Source organism: Hypanus sabinus, chromosome 7 (genome assembly GCF_030144855.1).
Source record: "Hypanus sabinus isolate sHypSab1 chromosome 7, sHypSab1.hap1, whole genome shotgun sequence".
In the NCBI taxonomy this organism is placed as follows: domain Eukaryota; kingdom Metazoa; phylum Chordata; class Chondrichthyes; order Myliobatiformes; family Dasyatidae; genus Hypanus; species Hypanus sabinus.
In genome coordinates this window covers 137,041,717-137,065,240 of record NC_082712.1, presented here as the reverse complement: position 1 = coordinate 137,065,240, position 23,524 = coordinate 137,041,717, and the positions used below count along the sequence as shown (strand labels likewise).

Genomic DNA, 23,524 nt, shown 5'->3' with positions numbered 1-23,524 from the left:
TGGTTTTAGATATTTATGATAATACACTTCATCCGATCTAACTTAAGGTTTGATTTGCTTTTTAATACAGCTCAGCCAAAGGTGCTTCTGTCCACACAACACATTACCATTCGGAATGGTACAGAGAAATCTGTCTGGTGTGATGCTACGGAATTTTATCCTCAGATTGATGAAATCTTCTGGGAAAAGATATCCAGAGGAATAGCTGAGAGAATGGAAAGACGTGTCTGCACTGGAGCTGCAGTTTCTAATAATGATGGAACGTTTAATGTTTCTAGTAATATAATAATTGAACCAACTCCGAAAGATGATGGTAATATATACAAGTGTACAGTGAGACATCAGTCCCTTCCAGACAAACTTTCACAGGTGGTGAAACTCACAGTTGAGGGTATGTTCCATACTTTGACTAAGTTGGGGATACTTCATAGCAATATTTGTATTGACGTTTTTTTTTAAATGTTTGACTTTCATTCCACTGATTTAAATCAAAGTTCATTGTTTGTTATTTCACCCCAGAAAGATATTGGCTGAGAATTTGAGTCATGCCTGAAAATAAACAGAGGCTGGCACATTTTGGATTTGCACAGAGACTCTTGGTGACTGGCTGTTAGTTACTTGCTCATTAACTCATTTTACTATTTGTGCCAATGCAACTGCTGATTCTTTCCATGCCATGAATGATTAATTTCTACCTTCATCGTATCATTTCATTTTCTGCACACCGCTGTCTACCTTTCCTGTACTCGATTTGGTTGAGTAAGAAGGGCCCTGCCCTTCTGCCTCTGTCTTCATCCTGTGGGTTAGATATTCTTTTAATATGTCCCAAAAATAATTGAGGCAAATTTGGAAGCATTGTTCTAGCCTTCTGTCACCACCCTTGCCCAGGGCTAGTTTTTTATCTTTCTTTTTGAATATTTGACAGCATAACTTACAACTGATATCATGTGCAAATAAGTTGAGTCAAAAGTTGGGATACTAGAATCTCTGAGCCCATCACTTATTCCAGATTATATGAAAAATAACAAAACTACAGAATGGAGTTCCCACACCATGACTTAATGTGAAAATATGTTGCACAATTATGGTTTTAATTTCTTGAAAAACTTTTACAGGGCTTATGAATGGTGATTTATAATTTGCAAAAACTCATATGTCTCAAGTTGGTGAAGTTTATTCGTGTGTCTAAATGCTCATATTGTCATTTTGGTTTTCTAAGTTTCAGAGCCTGAATCAACTTCAACAGCAGCAGTGGTTATTTCTGCACTTCTAGGAGTATTTGGGTTACTAATTGCTGCAGGACTTCTTGCTTATTTCTGGATCTTTCTAAAAGGTAATATGAAGACAGTGAAATCCTTTTGGTGTGTTGCAGTTTGTGCATTGAGTCATAGAAGATGCAGCAAAGAAGCTGGCCATTTGGCTCCGTGTGTCCGTGCCAGCTATCAAGCACTCGTTTTCAGAATCCCATGTTATTTCCCCCAATTTCTCACCAGCTCCCCCCCCCCAGGTTCTACCATTCACCTACACTTGGGGAAATTCAGAGTTTTCATTAACCTATTGGCCTGCAAATGTTTTTTTTTTGGTGATGCGGAAGGAAACCAAAGCACCTGGAGTAAATTCCTGCATCACGGGCAGTGTGGAAACTCCACACAAGTAGTGCCAGAGGTTGGCATTGAACCTGGGTTGGTGGCTGTGAATTTGCGATGCTGTTCTGATCCTTTGACTGCTTCTTGTATCTCTTCCCCAAACTGGGAAGTGATTGATTTTTTTTTGCTTTGCTTACAACTGGGCTGCAGTAGTTGTACTCCCCCATTGGTGTTCAACAGAAAACCTTGCTTGGAGTTTCTACATTGAATGGAATTTGATACTCCAGACACAGCCTCCATATTATTTTGAATTTTTTTATTATAATTATATTTCCCTTCTAACACATTTGAATTGGGAATTGATGCACAGTTCATTTTTATGATGTAATAAATTACATTATTCAATTTTCAAAGTTCCTTTTGGATAATGTAGATTAATTTCACCAATAAGCTTCATCCTGTAGAAAACTAGTTGAATTTCCTCCAGGTTTTCTCCAGGGCACTGTTTTAATAGCACAATGTGGGGCCCCACCAAATGTGGCCCATTTCATGGGTTCTTATCTGGTTTTTGTCACTTCCTTTGCTTAATTGCCCTTGACATTGAATGAGCATTAAGCAACACACACAAAACACTGGAGGAACTCAGCAGGCTAGGCAGCATCTATAGAAAAGTAAACAGTCAACGTCTGGGCCCGAAACCCTTCTTCAGGATTAATGAAGGGTCTCGGCTCACAACATCGCTTGTTTACCTTTTACCATGGATGCTGCATGGCCTGCTGAGTTTTCCAGGATTTTGTGTGTGTATTGCTTGAATTTCCAGTGTCTGCAGATTTTCTCTAGTTTGGGAAATCCTTTATCGGCAGAGGGATTTTGGGGGAGGGGGTTAGAGAAAAAAATAGGTTCACATGTTTAGAAATAAACTGTGCTAAGTGATGAATTTTCTAGGTTTTTACTGTGTAGATTATTTTAAGAACCTGCTCTAAAGTTCACCAATAGATGCAATTAACAGAAATCTGAAATCAGAAGTTAGATTTATCAGTACATATTGATCTGATTGCTATCTGACTGTACATTGATCTCATTGATCTGATTGTACAATCATGTATGCAATTTTAAGGTAAGGGCAGTATCCTCCCACATTGCCCCTCTTTACTGCTTGTATATTGTGGATCAGCTACATAAAGATTCATACTTCCTTGGATATAAGAAATTAAATAAATAAATAGCTGCCCAGTGTTTTGGAATAAGTAAATAGTGCAATTTTTAAAGATGCTCTTAATATCACTGGTTACAATTTTCATTGGTTTCACTATTTTGGACGGTAATATGCTGAATAAAAATGGTACAAACTAATGGAAATTCTGACCTTGTCTGTTACACTAATTGTCTTATTTCTGTAATTCCAGAAGGGCCAGAAAGACTGGATGAAAGAAAGAACATTTACATTATTAAGTGTTAATTACTTATTTTGTTTTGACTAGTTCCTCCAAAAATTACTGGATGCAGTGAACATCAAGTTTTGAAACATCATGAAGAAAAAGTAGTCACTTGGATGGTTAACTCATTTCGGCCTCGTGATGTTACAGTTGTGATCTACGTAAAGAGGAGGCAGGAGGATAAACATCAGCTTCTGAAGTGGAGTGATAAGGATTGGAATGAAAACTACAGTCAGCTTGCATCAACAAATGGACCAGATCGTAATGAAATGAAGATCCTTTTGCAGCCAGATGTTGAAGATGCATCCTTTAAGCCACAGATTTCTGATTTCACAACTGACACACTTAAGATTTCCAGTGTAGAAGTCAATGTCAGAATATATCCAGATATTTCGCAGGATGATGGGGCTGAGTTAAGTATCGAAGTTCAACATCGAGCACTGAAAGAGCCTATAACTAGGACACTGACACTAGATGTTAAAGGAGGTAAATTTCAAACATTTTCTTTAATTATTAATTGCTGTCTTTTTGTCTCCATTTTGAATGACTTTCATTAACATATATGGTATTTGGCATTGATGTAGATACACAAAATTCAGGAGGAACTCCGCAGGCCAGGCAGCAAATATGGTGAAGAGTACTGAAGGGTCACGGCCCAAAACATCAGCTGTTTATTGCCCTCCATAGATGTTGCCTGACCTGCTGAGCTTCTCCAGTATTTTGCATGTTTTGCTCAAGATTACCAGCACCAGTAGAATCTCTTATGTCAATGATGTGGATAGTTATGTTAAATACAGCTCTTCATCAGGTGGACTCAGTCATTAAACATTTAAAACAATTCAATATTTTTTCTCTCTTTGCATTTCAATTTGTGTGATTTATTCTTCATTTTCTCTTTTCTAAGTGCCACCTAAGGTTTTAAACATTTTGATGCCTCCTCTCATCAAGGACAAGGAACCTGCGGCTTTGTCTTGTTCAATCAGTGGATTTAAACCAAGGCCATTAAGTATTATATGGCAACAAAAGAGAAAGAATGCAGATTTGGAAGAACTTGTCCGGTTGCAGCTGGACAACACAACAATCATTGACAACAAGATGAATTTGAAGGCAAAGAATTACATCAGTGAAGTGGAGCATGAAGACAAAACTTACAGCGTTACTAGTGTATTAGTTATTGTGCCAGATAAACAGCAAGACCAGAGCTCGCAGTACTTCTGTAGCATACTGCACCACTCCACTAACGACAAGCAAGAGAAAGCAATAACCCTAAGCATTACAGGTATACTGTTATCTAAGCCTTGAAATGAGAAAGGATCCAGATTGCTTATTTGATTTGGAGGCTCCTCTGATGAGTGCATTGTCTTGATACCATATTTCTCTTATTGTTACAAGGTAGTAATAATGTTACAAGGGAAAAGCTTTGAGATAATTTAAGAATATAGCAAACTAAATCAATAGAGTAGGATTGCAATGAAATTAATAAATTAAATAATTATATTTTGTCTTTTTTCTAAAGTTTTCGAAGCTATAAGTAATTACATATGGAAAGTGCAATATCTAATTCCCCACTTTTGAAAATCTGCTACTGTTTAAAACCTTGTTTTCTCTTCCAGCTCCTCCAAAACTGGGCACTATAAAGTGTGACGCAGCAAAACCAATTGCAGAAGAGCCCGTGAACTTAAGCTGTCAAATAAGTTCATTTTTCCCCAGAGATATCACAGTTAAATGGCTGAAAGATGGCGTAGAACTTCAACAAAATTCTGAAGTTAATGATGCAGTAATTGGACAGGATGAAGTCTATCATTTGACAGCTAATATGAAGATTGCTCTTACCTTTGCTGACACTAAGACAAAATACACATGCCAAGTCATACATGAGAGCTTATCAAAGCCAATAGAGACTCACTGGGTAGCTGGTGAAGTGAGTAAGTAACAGGTTTTTAACTAAAGCATGAGATTACTTTTCGTTTCTGAACTTGTTTTTTATACAATCAATTTGAAATTCATAAAGGATGGACATCTAATGATAACTGTTGGTACTGGGACATACCCTTGTAACTTTTTGGCATCCGTTTACTAAGACAGAAAGCCAACTGTTGTAAGGCCTACAGGTTAATTGTATTATTGCAAAGGAAAGGTGAACATGGTGGATTTGATTGAACAGAGAATACCTTTGAAAATCAAACTAGATTAAAATGGGTGAATTCATTGATTTGTAGGTAAAGACATAAAAGTTAATACATAGATATAGTTGAAGAAAAAGTATAAAACTTTAAATTACTATTATATAAACTATAAACTATTTGATCAAAACTAGCTGTCATATGTCTAAACTTATCAAGGGTGTTTGACAGTATTTCACACAATTACAAGGATATAGGATAGTTTAAAGGACTCTCCTGAATGATTCTATTTTTTAATTAAAATGTTAGCATTCCAACAAAAGGCAGATTCAAATAACCACTGTTTCTAACTACTAATTGAAATGTATAAACAATGTAAAGTGGCTGCCCTGATGATGAAAGCTAATTGCTTAACAACAGAATAATGACCAATCAACAACAGCTGAGAACCCACAAGAAAGCAATGAGTTCCAATAATTCGGAATAAAATAGTAATCCAAATCAGGAAAGAAATGGCAATCTTTTCTTTCATTGCTTTTAATAGTATTCAGTCTTTAACTACTTACTAAGAAATGCTTGACAGTTTTGGTTTAAATTGTAATCTCCTTTAAGTTGCATGTTTAGTTTAACTTATTTTTCTTCCTTTTTTATGTCTAGTTTCATTGCCAAAGATCTCGGAAATTAAGGCAGATCCACCTTCCCCTGAAATAGGAAAGCCTTTAACACTTTCCTGCATGGCTTATGAATTTTATCCAGAAGGAAATCAGATATTCTGGTTCAAAGATTTCAGTAAAATTCAAAATCCATCAAAAGTAGGAATAGTCACCGAAGCAAATAAAGAGGATTCCAGTGGTTTGTACTCACGATCATCCCAGTGGACATTTACACCAACGACTGAAGATCATGGGAAAGAGTTCAAAATGCAATTCCTTCACTCTGAAACTTCAAGCAAGCCTGTGACATCGAGTTACCGTCTGCAGTTAAGAGGTGAATACCATTCTAACCAAGTCTGTGATCACATTGTACCCTGAGAAGCAGTCTAAGCCATTTGTCCTCTCATGGCTGCTTTTCTATTTAGTGAGATCATGCCAGGCTTTGTTTTTTTTATTGCAGTGTCATATCCCTGTTTTGGCCCCACAGACTTTATTTTCCAACATCTTTCAATTTTTGCCTTGAAGGTTGTGGGTTCATAGCTTCCTCACAGCTCTGACTGACAATATCTTTTTCTCATATCCAAACTGTAAGACACTGATATCTTGTCCTCGCTATATCAACCAGTTGAAACATCAATTGCACATTAATCCCTGTCCAGACAGATAAGAGTTTTGTACATTTCAATGAGATTGACTCTCCTTATTCTGATAAGACCACCAGTACATCATTTGCTGCTATCCAACAGAGCATAGCATCTTGGCCACAGTTACATATACTGAGTGCCTAGAACGGGCATATCAATGAGAATACACTATGATGCCCTCAGTGCACAGATGGGGTGCAGAGGAAGCCATGGAGACAGTGTGCAGAATCGGCCTCTGATGTCCGGCACTGAAAAGTGCTGGATCAAGTGAGGTCACTAACGAGTGCAATGTTGCAGAGCTTGTGTGTAGCCCATTGCTGGGGAGTAACAGAGGCTGGTAATGTTACAGATTTTCAGAAATAAAAGGACTAGAACACAATGTTCCCTCGAATTTGTAATGACCATTGTGCGCAGAAATCTTGCGCTGTGCTGTTTTTTTGCCCAGTGACAACAGCTTTGAATTTTTAAGTGGAAGTAAACCTGAAGCTATTCTAAGGATAATAAACTACCAAGTTTTGTTTGTTATTTATTGTTTAAAGCGAATAAAATAATACACATCAGTGAGTCAGAAACCAGAAAAGGGAATGTGATTATGTACGATGGTGAAATATATCTTAACGAGGTAGAGGGTGACAATTTGATGCAGTTAAAATTTCTTTGTACTCCAGTAGTACATGATTGCCTTGGAGGGTTCCTTGCTGGAACGTATGGTTAATAACAAAGCAGTGAAGTACAAATACGCCCAATGTCACTGAGAAAATCTCTCAATCATTGTGCTATGGATTTCTCTTAGCTGATGCTTTCTGCTGCAGAGCAGCAGTTAAACGAGGGGGGATGTTGGAAAAGTATAGCTGATGTTTAACAGCTGTGTGATCAGATTTGATGACACATTCTCGGTGTAAAATGTGTAATTTTTAAGTGGCGCAGTTGGTCAAATGATTCGAGCAATACTTTGACTGGAGGAGTTTAAATATCATAAAGAGTTGGAAGTATTGTGTAAAATGTTGGGGCCAGTTAGCATGCAAATAAGTAATTATGGTACTGGACATGTTTTACTTGAAATCGATAATTGGGTCAAAGTTGAAATTTATTGTATATGAGACAAGCATTAGTGTTTGGAATAGTGAATTTGAGGTGTTGTAAAGAAAGTTCAAAAGAATAAATTCTAATTACACCTTCGAGAGAGAGAGCCCGTTGCAGTAGTTAGATATAGTTACTTTATTGATCCCAAAGGAATGTACAGTGTCACCACAGCATTACAAGTGCACAGATATAAATAATTAGAAGAGGTCTAAAGCCTAAAAATTAAGTTATCTCAAGCAGTGTAACAAGAGGGGATCCTCACAACCCTATAATGGCTGACTCATTATAGAGCCTAGTTGTAGAGAGTAGGAATGACCTGATATTGCGCTCTTTGAAGCAGCACAGTTGCCTTAGTCTGTTACTAAAAGTTCTCCTTGGTTCAGCCAAGATGGTATGCAGAGGGTGAGATTATTGTCCAGAATTGCCAGTATTTTCTGTAGGGTCCATTGGTCCCCCACAGCATCCAGTTAGACTCATTTAACAGAGCCAGCCTTTGTACGAAATTAATGGAGCCTGTTGACATCACTGGGGTTGATGCCATTGCCCCAGCACACCACAGTGTAGAAGATTGTACTGGTGACAACAGGCTATTAGAACAGGTGAAAAGGAGGACTGCATACTCCAAAGGAGTTTAGTCTTCTCAAGACGTAGAGGCAACTCTGGTCCCTCTTCGACCCAGCCTCTGTGTTGGTGCTCCACTCAACTCTGTCATCCAGGTGCATTCCTGGGTACCTGTAGTTCCTCGGCACAGCCACGTCCTCACCAGCAATTGTAGTGCAGAGTACTCATTTGCTCATGTGACACATTTCAGTGAAGTTGTTATAGATGCAATGATCATTTATTTCAAACTTAACAAATTATTAACTTAACCATTCACTTCATATCAAGCCTCACTTTGAAACTTTTTTTTTCCTGATGTTGTGGATAGATAATTCTCGGTGGTTACAGTTTAATATCTGGTTAGATGAAATGATTAATGTTTTAAATTTAAAGAGATAATTTGATTTGACTAATGTCGGGTTTTATTAAGCTACTTTTTTTTTCTGGACAGACAAGCTTGACAAGCAAGTTGTTAGCAATGGAGTGATCGGTGAAGGTAAAGTGTTCGTTAACTTGAAATTCATTAATGGGGCAAAGTAGAATTTTATATTATTGCATATGAGACAAACATTAGTATTTGGAATGGTGAATTTAATCTGTTGTATACAAGCTGCCTGTCCATTTCAACGCTCTGTCAGTCTGCTGCCTTCATTTCTTGGGTGCCCATATCCAATAAATTTCCACAGTTTGTGAGATGATGACAGAAGTATACTCAGAGCCAAATACAGATCTAATTAAGCTTTACAAATTAATTTTTTCTCTGTCATTTGAACACCAATGTTTCTCTGATCAGATGAGTAAAGATCAAAGAGGTAGTCCTCTCCAAAGAGACACTTCAGCACCTTACTGTAAACCATGAGCAGCTGTAGAAGGATCATGTGCTTTTCCCTTGGCCGTGTCGAGTGATCCACTCTTCAAGTATTCTATCATGGACTGGATTTTCATGGTATATTCTCGTGCACCTTCCATGCCTGAACATGCCTTATACCCTTCAGGCATTCATGTTAAAACAAGATCACTTCCCTTTTCTTCCAAGAAGCAGTGAATCCTGACTCTGGTGTCAATAATCTTTTTCAGCAAGCATCCCACACTTCTCTCCTCTTCATAGCCACGTCCTCACCATCAATTGTAACAGTGAGCAGTGCAGAGTACTCGTATGTTCATGTGGCTCATTTCAATAAAGTTGTTATAGATACAATGATGATTTATTTTAAACTTAACACAATAGTAGTTTAACCATTTAATTCATAGCAAGTCCTCCCATTGACTGAACTGGTGTGGATTTTTGACTAATGCTGGGAATAGATGAATCCAGGTGGATACACATGTTTAAGATCTGGTTAGATGAGATAATTAGTGTTTTAAACTTCTAAGAGCTGATTTGATTTGTCTAGTGTTGGGTTTTATTAAACTGCTTTTTTTCCCCTGACAGACAATGTTGACAAGAAAGACAGCAGCATTCGAGCAAAAAGTGAAGGTAAAGTGTACTTGAAATCCATTATTGGAGCAAAATAGAGTTTTAGATTATTACACATGAGACAAGCATTAGTATTTGGAATGGTGAACTTGTGCCATTCTATACAGGCTGCTAGACCATTTCAGTGCTCTGTCTGATTGCTGGCTTCATTTCTTGGGTGCCCATATCGAATAAATTTCCACTGATGTTTAGATGTTAACAAGAATACATTGAAAGTGCCAAATACTGATCAGCTTAAGTTTTACAAAATTAAATTTCTCATGTCATTTGTATACCTCCTGTTTCTCTTGATTATATAAGTAAATATCAACAAAGTTGTCATCTCCAGACAGACTTGAGCACCTTATGGCGAACTACTTTTCCCTTGAGTGTCTGTCATGTCGTCCACTCCTCAAGTATTCTAAGGTGGACTGGATTTTTATGGTAGACTCTGGTGTGAACTTCCATACCTGAAGATGCTTCTAATCGCTTTAGGCCTCCATTTTCATACAAGATCACTTCCCTTTTCTTCCACAAGGCAATGAATACTGACTCTGTTGTCAAGAATCTTACCGAGCATGCATCCCACACTTTAATCTGACACGTATTTGTAACTTCTGCATTGACAAGTAAACTCCCTTATCACTGTATCTCTCTTCTCTATGGAATGGGATGGAGGATTTGAGTGTGGTTCAGATCCTGCAATGCTGACAAGGCAAGATGGGTAAACTGTGATCCACTGTTCAAAGAGTGCCTAGAAAGGAGAGGGATAGTCCAGATGAGGGTGTTTAGAAATATATTTTTAATATCTCTATGAGAACGTGGCATTACCAGTAGTCAGTTGGAAAAGAAAGCACATTTGGCCTTCATCAGGGCATTGAATGTAGGTGGCCAGGGCATTGCATTTCAGTTGTACAAGATGTTGGTAATGCAGCACATGGAATATTGCACACAGCTTTGTTTACTCTCATGGAAAAGTTATCATTGGCTGGAAAGAGTGCAAAGCAGATTTATGAGAATGTTGCCAGGACTCAAGGGGGTGAGTTATAGGGAGAGGCTGAGCAGGCTAGGACTTGTTGAAGTATTGGAGACTGAGAGGTGATCTTAGAGGGGTATAATATCATATGGCCATAGTCAGGATGAATGCATGAATCTTTTTCCCATCAAAGGGAATGGCAAAATTAGAGAGCTTTGGTTTAAGTTGAGAGGAGATATCTGATATTAAAAGTGATCCGGAACTACTTCAAGCTAAAAAGCCTGCAATGTTTAGCATCTTGAATAGCTATGTTCCTTTGAAAATCAATGAAACATGGTATAAAGATGGAAAGACGCAAAAACAGGTCATCGTGAGATTGCAGAAGATGGCCTGATTTCATCAATTACAAGCATAAAGTTTACACTAGCAAAAACAGATCTTTTATATTGTATCAAATGTGAGGTGGTTCACGAAGAGACAAAGTTCAAAAGAATGAATTCTAATTAGGCCTCCAAGGAAGATCTTGGAATAGATAGATATAGATACTTTATTGATCCCAAAGGAAATTACAGTGTCAGATTAGAATTAAAAGTGCACAGATATAAATAGTAGAAGGGAAAAGTTTACCTCAAACTATCTAACAATAGGGGTTCATCACTTAACCGGCTGTCAGCTGTCTAATTATAGAGCCTAATGGCCGAAGGTAGAATGACTTTATATAGCACTCTTGGAGTAGCATGGTAGATTTGGTCTATTACCCAAATTTCTCCTCTGTTCAGCCCTTGTGGCATACAGAGGGCGCGAATCATTGTCCAGTATTTCCTGTAGTGTCCTTTGTTCTATGACAGCCTGTAGTGTGTCCAGTTGAACACCTATGAAAGAGCCAGCCTTTCTAAACAGTTTATTGAGCCTGCTGGCATTGCCCGTGTTGATGCCACTGCCCTAGCAGACCACTACAGAGAAGATTGTACTGGCGACAACAGACTGGTAGAAGAAGTGAAGGAGAAACCTGCACAATCCAAAGGACCTCAGTCTCCTCAAGAAGTAGAAGTGACTCCGGCCCTTCTTTGACACAGCCTGTGTGTTTGAGCTCCACTCAAGTCTTTCATCCAGTTGCAGCCCCAACTACTTGTAGGTCCTCGCCCCAGCAACGACTTCACCATCAATTGTAACAGGGAACAGTGCACTATTCTAGTGTGTTCATGTGACACATTCCAATAATGTTGTTATAGATGCAATGATTTATTTAAACTTAATTTAACCATTTACTGCAAATCAAGTCCTCACATTGACTGAACTGGTGTGTTTTTTCTACTGCTGTGAATAGATATTTCTCGGTAGCTACAGTTGTTTTGACATCTGGTTAGATGAAACTAGACAATGGGGTGACCCATTGGGGCACTATTTGAGAGAATTGAAGTAGAGCTGCCCTGCCCTTTTGCTCCGCTTGGTGTCGCTGCTGAGGCTGGCCATGCGCATTGCATCCTGGTGTCGCCTCCCAATTTTCATGATGGTGGATCGACTCTCGGGTGAAAGCGGGGCTGTTGATTTTTGGCAAATGAGCAATTTTATACCAATATATAACGCTGAACTTTACCTGCATTCTGTAAATTAACGCATTTTAAGTTGATTTAGCCAAAAAAATGTGCCGCTGTAGTGCACTGTTTGCGCTAACTGGCGGTCACAAACAAACAAACAGAGCATGAGAGTTTTAGTAGTATCTAGATAATTAGTGTTTTAAATTTCTAAGGACTAATTTGATTTGACTAATGTTTGATTTTATTAAACTTCCATTTTTTCCCTGCAGACAATGCTGTCAATGAAGATGACAGCAATAGAGCAACAAGTGAAGGTAAAGTGTTCATTCATTTGAAATCCATTATTGGGGCAAAGTAGAATTTTAGATTATTACATATGAGACAAGAATTAGTATTTGGAATGGTGAATTTGAGCCATTCTATACAGGCTGCTAGACCATTTCAGTGCCCCGTCAGTATGTTGCCTTCATTTCTTGGTGAACTTAAGCTGTCTACAAGCTGCCAGTCCATTTCAATGGACCTGTCTGATTGCTGCCTTCATTTCTCGGGTGCCCATATCCAATAAATTTCCACTGATCTGTAGATGATAACAAGAATACACTGAAACAGCCAAACACAGATCTGATTAAGCTTTACAAAATTGAATTTCTCACGTCATTTGTCTACCAACTGTTTCTTCTTATTATATATGTAAATACCAACAAAGTAGTCATCTCCAAACAGACACTTGAGCACCTTATGGCGAACTACTTTTTCCTTTAGGCTCTATCATGTCGTCAACTCTTCAAATACTCTAAGGTGGACTGGATTTTTATGGTAGACTCTGTTGCTAACTTCCATACCTGAACGTGCTTGTAATCACTTTAGGCCTCCATTTTAAAACAAGATCACTTCCCTTCTCTTCCACAAGGCAATGAATACTGACTCTGTTTTAAAGAATCTTGCCGAGCATGCATCCCACACTTTCACCTGATACGTATTTGTGACATCTGTGTTAACAAATAAACTCCTTTATTGCTGTACGTCTCTTCTCTAGCGAATGTGATGGAGGGAATGATTGTGGTTCAGATCATGAAATGCTGACAAGGCAAGATGGGTGAACTGGCATGTGATCCACTGTGTTGAGAATACCGAGAAAGGAGAAGCATATTCCAGATGAGTGTGTTAAGAGTGGATATGATATTTTCTATAGAAAAGATATCATTGGCTGGAAAGAGTGCAAAGCAGATTTATGAGAATGTTGCCAGGACTCAGGGAGGTGAGCTATAGGGAGAGGCTAAGCAGCTGGGACTTTATTTGTTGGAGTATCGGAGACTGAGAGGTGATCTTACAGCTGTATAGTATAATATGGAGCATAGTCAGGATGAATGCACAAATATTTTTCCCATCAAAGGGAAAGGAAAAACTAGAGAGCATTGGTTTAAGTTGAGAGGAGATATCTGATATTAAAAGTGATCTGGAACTACTTCAAGCTAAATAGCCTGCAACATTTAGCATCTTGAAAGGCTATGTTCCTGCGAAAATCAAAGTAATGTGGTATAAAGATGGAAAGACACAAAAACAGGTCATTGTGTGATTGCAGAAGCAGTTCTGGTTTCATCAATTACAAGCATAAAATTTACACCAGCAAAAACAGATCATGGAAGTTGTGTCAAATGTGAGGTGAGTTATAGGGAGAGGCTGAGCAGACTAGCGCTTTATTTGTTGGAGTATCTGTGACTGAGAGGTGATCTTAGAGGTGTATAATATCATATGGGACGTAGTTAGGATGAATGCACAAATTGTATTCCCATCAAAGGGAATTGAAAATTAGAGAGTGTAAGTGTGAGAGGAGAAACATTTTCAAGGGACCTGAGGCAGAGAATGATACATAGTATATCAAGTAAGCTGACAGAGGAAGTATTGGAGCAGGTAAAATAACAACATCTAGAAGACATTTGAACAGGTAGTGTTCAGGGATATACATTCAATGTGGGCAGATCTGTCTAACTTTTAGCATCTTGGTCAATGTTGATGAATTTCAACAGTAGTTCAGGTGGAAATTGGTAATTTACTATAAACATTAGACTTTGTAAGAATTAAAATAAGGACTTTGCGAGTGCAGTAATAGATACTGACTCACGTAGGTCTTTATTTTTGAAATGCCTTTAAGGTTCTCATGTTATTTATTGTAAATTCTTTTTTCAGCGGAAGTATTGCAGAAGGTTTCAGAAATAAAGTGCCTCACAGAAAATCCTAAAATTGGTCAACCAGTAACTCTTTCTTGCACTGTTAAAGAATGTGCCCTCGAAGAGGCTCATATCATCTGGTACAGAGATGCTTATCCGTTTGATGAAAAGGAGTTTGTTACAAGCAAGCCACTTGAAAATGCTAGCGGTTTCACCACTGAACTAACTTATACACCAAAAGCAAATGATAAGCATCACATCCAACTGCAACTTGAATTTAATTTGGAAGAACATATGAAACAGTATGACTTGATATTTAGTTGAATTTATGCAGCATTTTTTGGAAGAGTGAGCATGGGAACTCTTTTTAAATTGAAGAACGCACTTCAATTATAGGTAGTCCCCGAGTTATGGACGTCTGACTTACAACTCGCACTTATGAACCGAGGAAGGAGAACGCCATCTGCCATTTTAAGTCGTTGCCGTTGACACTGTGTTGAGTGTTTAACTATGTATTTGGCTTAAATTTTTCTTAGTAAGATTCACCCTGACCCTGCCCCATTCAGTTCCAGTCGGCTGGTGGCACAGTGAGATCAGCGCCGGGCTTGAGAACGGAGGTCCCAGGTTTGATCCAATGACAGAGTGCTTCTGTGCTGGGTTGTTGTTGATCCACTGATTCCTATACCATCCGTGCCAGGTTGATGTCGATCTAGTGACTCCCGTACCATCTGTGCCAGGTTGATGTCGAGCTCGCTAAAAAAAAACCTACTGCCACCTCCAGTTTAAATTCACACGTGGAATATTGTGGAGGATCAAATACCCAAACCCAGCACAGCCCCCACTTGTCCTGTTTAACCTGTCTCAGAGCGGTGGTCTTTCGGACCCAGCGGACCTCGGGACCCACCACCCGCAATATTTCTGTTCCATTGACGGGAAGGGATCACGATTGAAAATAAAGTGAACATAATAGTATTTGGAAAGAGGTGGAACGCCATCCGTGAATGGAAAAGCGTTAGGCTACAGTCAGTGAACGATTGGAACAATTTTAAAGGATAATGGATAAAGTGAGAATAATGGAGCATGTGAAATGCCCTGCCCCGATGAAAGCTACAATTATTACTAACCAACGCAGTGGTTTAATTATTGGAATACATATGTTTCTTAAGTGTTTTATATGAATAGAAAGGTAAAATATATACTAAAAGCGTTTGACTAACTGTTGCTATAATACCAGATGTACTTGTTCAGACTTAAAGATGGACTCAGGAACAGAACTTGTACGTAACCCAGGAACTGCCTATATAACTGAGAATAAAATAATTTATGTCAACTTCATTGTTCTTTTGCAGTTTACCATCCAGTACCCATTCACCATTCTGATTGGTAAATTAATCCAGTTTAGTTAACATACCATTTATTTAAGTCACAGAAGTTGCACAATTGTGAGGCAGACAGTGATTTAGTTGAAGATGTAAGGAGAAATTAATTGAGGATGGCAGATGTGTCCCAAGATCTTGTGTACAATAGGAGTTGTCTGATCTGATGCATTAAGCCACAATGATTTAATTATGTCAATCTGCTGGACAAATCCACTGAATCATTTATTACAGTTCAGTTGAACTCCTGTGCCATTTGGACAAAAATGTACCTACTATTGGTGCATTTACGAACATTGACTCTCTCCTTCCTTTGCCCCCAGCTAATCAGGTGGATCAATTTTGTAAATTTTCTAGAAACACAACAAAATGCTAGAGGAACTCAGCAAGTTGGGCAGCATCTGTTGAGGGGAATAAACGGGCAATGCACACAGAGGAATCAGAAACTACAGAGCACAGGTTTAAGGTGAGAGGGTAAGAGTACAAAAGGGACCTGAGGGACAGCCTCATACTGGTATTATAAAAACATTTTAGTATTTGGATGAGTACCTGGATTGGAAGGTTTCAAAGGAATATCATGGGCAAATTGATTTTGAAAAATGATTTTCAAACTTCTGGTAATTGCCCGCCCCTTTAGAAATTCCCCATTCCCGTTTTCCCCTCTCACCTTATCCCCTTACCCATCCATCCCCTTCCTCTGGTACTCCTCCCCCTTCCCTTTCTTCTATGGTCTTCTATTCTCTCCTATCTGATTTCCCCTTCCCCAGACCTTTTATCTCTTTATCCAACCAACTCCCCAGCTCTTTACTTCACCCCTCCCTCACTCCGTTTCACCTATCACCTACCACTTTGTACTTTTTCCTCCCCTCCCCCAGCCATCTTACTCTGATCTCCTTTTTTCCCCTACTCTTGATGAAAGGTCTCAGCCAGAAACATTGACTGTTTACTCTTTTCCATAGATGCTGCCTGGCCTGCTTGCATCTCTGGCCCTTCATTATTGCAAGGTTTTAACATTTTAGAACTAATGTTAAGGTTGTTGGAATTCAGTAAAGTGGACTAGAATTGCAGTCACAGACCATTTATTACCAAGGGTGTAACAATCCCAGTTGTATGTGGAACCCCTTTTCTGTCTTTAAATGTTAACTATTGTAAACCAGAAAGGGGATTTCTGCAATCCAGCATTGACACCAGAAAGCTTGATTGCATCAAAGAATTATGTGTACTGTTTACTGAGAGGTGTTTTAATTTTCAAAAGAATTTTAGACATCAGTCATTAATTATTAGACCATCTGCATGTGAACACATTTGAAGATGACATATAAATTTTGTATATTAACATTTTTAAGATTTACATGTATATGTTACGTCAGTTTGGGAAGTATTGAGCCTTTTTGTACAAGTATGTATGTGAAATGTCTAAACTTTCATGTGTTAGCCTAAGCTTAGAATGGAATCAACTAAAGCGGTGTCCCCAATATAACTGAATAATCTATGCTTGTATGCAAGTCTTAAAGTTATCTTAATTTTTACAGAGAGATGAAGGAAACTGCTGATAAATATGATGTACTGGGATTTATTTGGTAGTCCATCTGGTAATTGGAAATTGTGGTGAGAAAAGGAACAAATACACCATTCATTGAAAATTGTATGCTAGTTAACAACTGGTTTTAAATTGGATTCGGATATGCACCAGGAGAATTGGTAGAGAAGATCTTGGATGAATTTCTTGTGGGGCAAAAACATCATGAATGTACTTGTCTTTTTTATTGTATTAAAATATATTTTCATTAAACGTATTTGAATTCTAGAAAACCAAGTAAACAATGGTGATAGTTTGTGTATATGAATGTAATGCCTCCTAACAATTACATCTAGCATTTGAGAACAAATTGGTGTTTGATATTAGCAGGTGTTGCCTGTTGCAGCCGGTGATAGTGTGCTGCCTCCAGTGCTGTATATGACCGTTGCTACTGTGTTCTGCACCTTGGCCCCGGAGGAACGCTGTTTCCTTTGGTTGTATTCATAGGTATCCATGTATGGTAGAATGACATGAGAAGTTATGTTGAAATTGTATAAGACACCAGATTTGGAATATTGTGTGCAGTTTGGAGTATTGTGTACCTGCCTACAGAAGAGATGTAAATAAGATTGAAAGAGTGTAGAGAAAATTTACAAGAATGTTTTGGGACTTGATGACCTGAGTTATACAGAAAGGTTGAATAGCTGGAACTTTATTCCCTAGAATGTAGAAGATTGAGGGGGGATTTGATAGAGGTATAGAAAATTATGAGAGGTAGAAATAAGGTAAATGCAAGCATGCCTTTTCCACTGAGATCAGGTGAGACTACAACTAGAGGTTATGTGTTAAGTGTGAAAGATTAAATGTTTAATGAGGGGGAACTTCTTCACAGAGAGGGTGGTAGGAGTGTGGAATGAGCTGCCAGCACAAGAACAAAGGTGGACTGCTAAGGGATAAAAAGGGCAACGTGCCTGGAGGTGGAGGAGGTTTGGGAGGTCCTAAATGAATACTTTGCTTCAGTATTCACAAGTGAAAAGGATCTTGATCAGGATGAGGTCGAAATAGAGCAGGCCTGTGTGCTGGACAACATGGAGATTAAGGAAGAAGTAGTGCTGGATCATCTTAAAAACATAAAGATTGGTAAATCCCCAGGGCCGGAGATGATACACCCCAGGTTCTTGTGGGAATTGAGAGAGGAGCTCACAGGAGCATTAGCTATGATCTTTGAATCCTCTTTAGCTGCAGGGGAAGTGCCGGACGACTGGAAAATGGCAAATGTAGTTCCCTTGTTTAAAAAAGGTAATAGGGAGAAACCTGGGAACTATAGACCAGTGAGTCTTACATCGGTGGTCTGCAAACTACTGGAAAGGATTCTTAAGGATAGGATCTACGAGCATTTGGAGAAGTACAGTCTACTCATGGATAGTCAACATGGCTTTGTGAAAGGAAGATCGTACCTCATGAGCCTGATTGAGTTTTTTGAAGAGGTAACAAAAGAAATTGATGAGAGTAGGGCAGTGGATGTAGTCTACATGGACTTTAGCAAAGCCTTTGACAAGGTCCCTCATGAGATACCCATCCAGAAAGTCATAAGGCATGGGATAAGTGGAACCTTGGCTATTAGGATAAAAAAAAATTGGCTTAAAGGAAGAAAGCAGAGGGTAGTTGTGGAAGGAAAGTATTCTGCCTGGAGGTTGGTGACTAGTGGAGTGCCGCAGGGATCTGTCTTGGGACACCTGCTGTTTGTGATTTTTATTAATGACCTGGATGTAGAGGCGGAAGGATGGGTAAGTAAGATTGCGGATGACACGAAGATTGGAGGAGTTGTGGATGGAGCTGTAGGTGATCGAATGTTACAAGAGGATATAGACAGGCTGCAGAGTCGGGCAGAAAAATGACAGATGGAGTTCAATCCGGACAAGTGTGAGGTGATGCATTTTGGAAGGACAAACCAGAAGACTGACTACAGGATTAATGGTCAGTTACTTAAGAGTGTGGATGAACAAAAGGACCTTGGGGTTCAAATCCATACATCCCTCAAGGTTGCTGCACAGGTTGATAGGGTAGGTAAGAAGGCCTATGGGTTGCTAGCTTCATTAACGGAGATTGAGTTCAAGAGCAGAGAGGTCATGTTGCAACTCTACAAGTCTCTGGTGAGACTGCACTTAAAGAGTATTGTGTTCAATTCTGGTCACCTCATTATAGGAAGGATGTGGAAGCTATGGAGAGGGTGCAGAGGAGATTTACCAGGATGTTGCCTGGATTAGAGAATAAGTCCTATGAAGCAAGGTTAGCAGAGCTGGGAATTTTCTCTTTGGAGCGTAGAAGAATGAGAGGGGACTTGATAGAGGTGCACAAGATTATGAGAGGCATAGATAAGGGTGGATAGTCAGTACCTGTTTCCCAGGGCACCAACAGCAAACATCAGAGGGCATAGGTACAAAATTAAGGGAGGGAAGTTTAAGGGAGACATCAGGGGTAAGTTTTTTACACAGAGATTTGTGAGTGCCTGGAATGACTTGCCAGGGATGGTGGTGGAGGCTAAAACATTTGGGGTATTTAACAGCACTTGGACAGGCACATGGATGAAAGAAAAATGGAGGGTTATGGGATAGTGTGGGTTTAGTACTTTTTTAAAGGATTATATGGGTCGGCACAACATGGAGGGCTGAAGGGCCTGTACTGTGCTGTAGTGTTCTATGGTATGGTTCTAAGTCATGGATGGGGGTTTGATTTCAGCATCTAAAAGAGATTTGGATAGCTACATGGATGACGGCTATGGAGGGCTACGGTCCAGGGACAGTTCAACGGGACTAGGTAGATTAATGTTTTGACATAGACCCTTTGGCCCATCCAGTCAGTTTCTATGCTGTAGTGTCCTATGACTCTAATGAAATATACAATCCACATCACTCTATTTGGAACTCCCCTCATTCATTTAATCTTCAGTGAGTACGGGTCTAGTGCCAACAAATGCTCCACATGTGTTAATCCTTTCATTCACTCCCAGGATATTCTCATGAACCTCCTCTGGACTCTCCCCAGTGCAACATATCTTTTCTTTGGGGTCATTTAAATAAGAGGCACAAAACTCCAGATGCTGTGTGACCTGTTGTGTTTGTTATTGAGGGACAGTGCAGAGCACACCAGGATGACAGTCTGTAGAATACTCAACTGATGTTTGTTATCCGAGCTTGTTCAGTATGTGAACTCCTCTCACGTGGAAGTGGTATAGGAATACTACTATTTACTACTGCTACATCTCCCCTTCTTGAAAAAAAACTACACTTTTTACTTATAGAACTGCATTGAAATTATAGACACTGATACTAAATAATTCAGTTCACTTTACCCATAGCACGTAACTTATGCTCTTTACATAAACAACAAAAAGAACTGCCAACATCATGACAATCTTTTGCTTTGTTTGTAACAATTTCTCTCTCTCTGTATTCCTCCCTTTTTCACCAATTCCCTTTTGTTTTAAGAGCAGTCTCATTTTTTTGAAATGTTTTCAACATTACAACTCACCAAAAAAAAACACTAAATTAATGGAGGTCGGGGTAGACTACCTGAATGCTCTGGCAAAGTGAGAGGATTATTCTGCCTCTTCAGTCACTTGCCCTAAGCTATTAGGCTATGGATATATCACCGTGGTGGGACAGATAAACAACCCAATCTGATATAGGTTCCTGGACGTGTTGCAGCAGATGGAGATTCTTAAGCAGGTGCATCCGCCTCAGGTAAGTGGTCCTTGGCATGAGGACCAGGTCACTCTATTTCTCTCTCTCTACATATCATAAACGTTGAAGGCACACGAGTACACACCTGTTTTCACCTTGTGATGGAGATCAGTGAGCTAGGAATTATAGTATAGAAGAAAGAATTGTAACCAATAAGGAATAGTCTAGAGTAGGTGTTTACCATTGAAATGCTCTAGTGATGTAGGGCCAAGGACATGGCATCTGGCAGTGGGTAAAATTTTTCTAGGAGGCTGCAGTTAATGCATTGCATGCCATAACCAGCCTCAGAAAGCATTTCCTAATTGTGGATCTCAGAGCCTCCGGGTTGTAAGCTTGAGAACTGAAATTCTTTTCCTAAACATCTCCACCACTCTATCCTGTTTCAAACTTCCTGACTCTTGTTTATCTGATGTAATATTACTTTATGTAAAGCAGTGTCAACTTTGGGAGGCATGCTGAATGTACGACATGAATGCAAGTCTCTGTTAAAAGGGCCTTGAAGTAGCAAATCATTGTTGATGTACTACCAGCTCTAGCTACCACTCACTGGGGGCAAAAATGCATGGGAAGCAGCAAGGAAAGGTTTTCTTGCATTGCTCCTTTCAAGTATCTGTAATCATTAAAATAAACTTTGCTCAAGTGTTTTCTTTTTAAAAAATCATGCATTTTACTTACAAGTTAATGATACAATCATGTTTATATCAATTTTAATTATACTTAAAAAACATTGTTGTTAATCCAGACTTATGCCATACTTTTAAGAAACATTTAAATTGCAAAAAAAAGTGACACCCAGTGGCAGATTGGAAAAACAAGAGACTGCAGATGCTGGATCAGCAACATACAGTCTGCTGGAGGAATTCGGCATGTTTGGCAGCATCGATGGAAAGAAGGAAATTATCTATGTTTCTGGTCGGAAACCTACACCAAGATTCAGAATGGAGAGGTGAGATGTCTGGCATGGAGAGAGTAAGGGGAGTGACCTGAATGGACTTCAAAGTGATCGATGCACCTGAGGGGTGTAAACTGACAGGCAGGTAGCACCAGGTAGGGGAGGGTGCAGTGGTGGAATTGAAAGACTAGGGCAGATGAATAATAAATGGAAACAGCCACTGACAGTTTGTCTAATGTTTGATGGTGGAGATCGAAGACAATGTTAGCCCCATCATTTCATTTTGTAAAATTTGCAGCAACAGAGTAGAATTTATCACGAAAAACCAGAGGCTGGCAACTTTGAGGAAGTGGTGAATTCCCAGCCTGGGATGCAAAATAAAGCAGCATTTCCAGCATGTACAAGCTCTGTTTAGTCATCCTTTTATTTTTAACTGTGTTTATAATAGTTTATATTTTTTCATATGAGGAAGCCTCTATTCATCCTATGAAAATCCTCAGGATTTTCTTTCTTTCATTCAAGTCTCCCTTTCTTCTAAGTGTCAGCAGATACTATCTAAACTTTCTTCAACCCTCTTATTCCAGAATCAGTTCAGTAAATTTTGTCTGAACTGCTTCCATTATATCAATATATTCCCCTAAGGAGACCAGTACTGTACAAGTTCTCCAGATGACTAAAGCATCATCGAGCTAAAACATAACCTCCCTACTTTGGTATGCAATTTCCTCTTAATAAAAAATAATATTCTGTAAGCTTGCCAGAATTTGTTGCAACTGAATACAAATCGGTTGGGATTCATGCACACCCAGTATATTTATCCCTCAGCTCTGCAATCTCTCATTTTGCTTCTTTTCATACTGACATTTAAATATTTTAACATTGTGCTCCCTTTGCCAGATTAATAATTACCACTTAATATATCTGCATCAATTTATAGCCTCTTTTTGACTTCTTTACAATGATCTTTGTGCCATTGTGTCAAAAGCAAATTTAGCAACTACACCTTCTGTTATAAGTAAAGCTGAGGCCTTAGTAAAAGTCCATGTAACATTCCTCTCTCTGTATATTTCCAAATAGAAAAATACCTAGTTATATAGACTACCCATTTTCCTGTTAGCCAGCCAATCTTCCATCCAAGTCAATATAACCACATGCATCATTATCTTTTATTTTCAATAATAACACTTCAAAAGTGTCCTGGAAAGTATAAGCACAATATTGTATATCGAGTAGCATTGCAGTTAGCAGGACACTGTTACAGCTCGGGGCATCAGAGTTCTGAGTTCAATTCCGGTGTCCTCTGCAAAAAAGTCTGTACAGTATATTCTTCCAAAGTGCGCATGAGTTTCCTCCAGGTGTTCTAGTTTCCTCCTACAGGCAAAGAGTTAGTGTGTTGCCTTTAAGGCATTTGTTTAGTTTATTATATTTTCGCTTTAGTAGTTCATTTGTTCTCATTTCTAAGATTGTTTAAAGTAAATTCGTTGTCTCTGATATATCGCGGCATGCAATGACATCACACCCAGTTTCGCCGCGTCTTGTGGGAAAATACCGGTTTGGAGAAACGGGAAGGAGGGGGCTTATGTGTGCAGGATCAGCACAAGAAAAGTTTTCTTTCTATGCGCTAGAAACATTAGTGAAGCAACGCTGTAAATTCATGAGATCATCGATATGTTGAATTAAAACTGTTAACGCTGATTTTGTTAAAAGTAATGACGGTTGATAAAGTTTTTT

The 23,524-nt window shown here is 38.9% G+C and overlaps 1 protein-coding gene across 2 annotated transcripts in view; it reads left to right on the top strand.

The window, feature by feature from the left end:
• LOC132397245 (uncharacterized) overlaps positions 1-17,520 on the top strand; it is a 50,427-nt gene extending 32,907 nt beyond the window's left edge. The window contains exons 3-12 of one of the 2 annotated variants that reach the window (XM_059975723.1): positions 71-391; positions 1,220-1,333; positions 3,068-3,508; positions 3,927-4,301; positions 4,636-4,947; positions 5,803-6,132; positions 8,577-8,621; positions 9,558-9,602; positions 12,365-12,409; positions 14,283-17,520. In XM_059975723.1, coding sequence (XP_059831706.1) covers positions 71-391; positions 1,220-1,333; positions 3,068-3,508; positions 3,927-4,301; positions 4,636-4,947; positions 5,803-6,132; positions 8,577-8,621; positions 9,558-9,602; positions 12,365-12,409; positions 14,283-14,587 — 2,333 coding nt within the window. In that variant the 3' untranslated portion in view covers positions 14,588-17,520. The remainder of the gene's footprint in view (positions 1-70; positions 392-1,219; positions 1,334-3,067; positions 3,509-3,926; positions 4,302-4,635; positions 4,948-5,802; positions 6,133-8,576; positions 8,622-9,557; positions 9,603-12,364; positions 12,410-14,282) is intronic. The other variant, XM_059975724.1, reaches the window with a different exon arrangement.
• Positions 17,521-23,524: the final 6,004 nt, after the last annotated feature.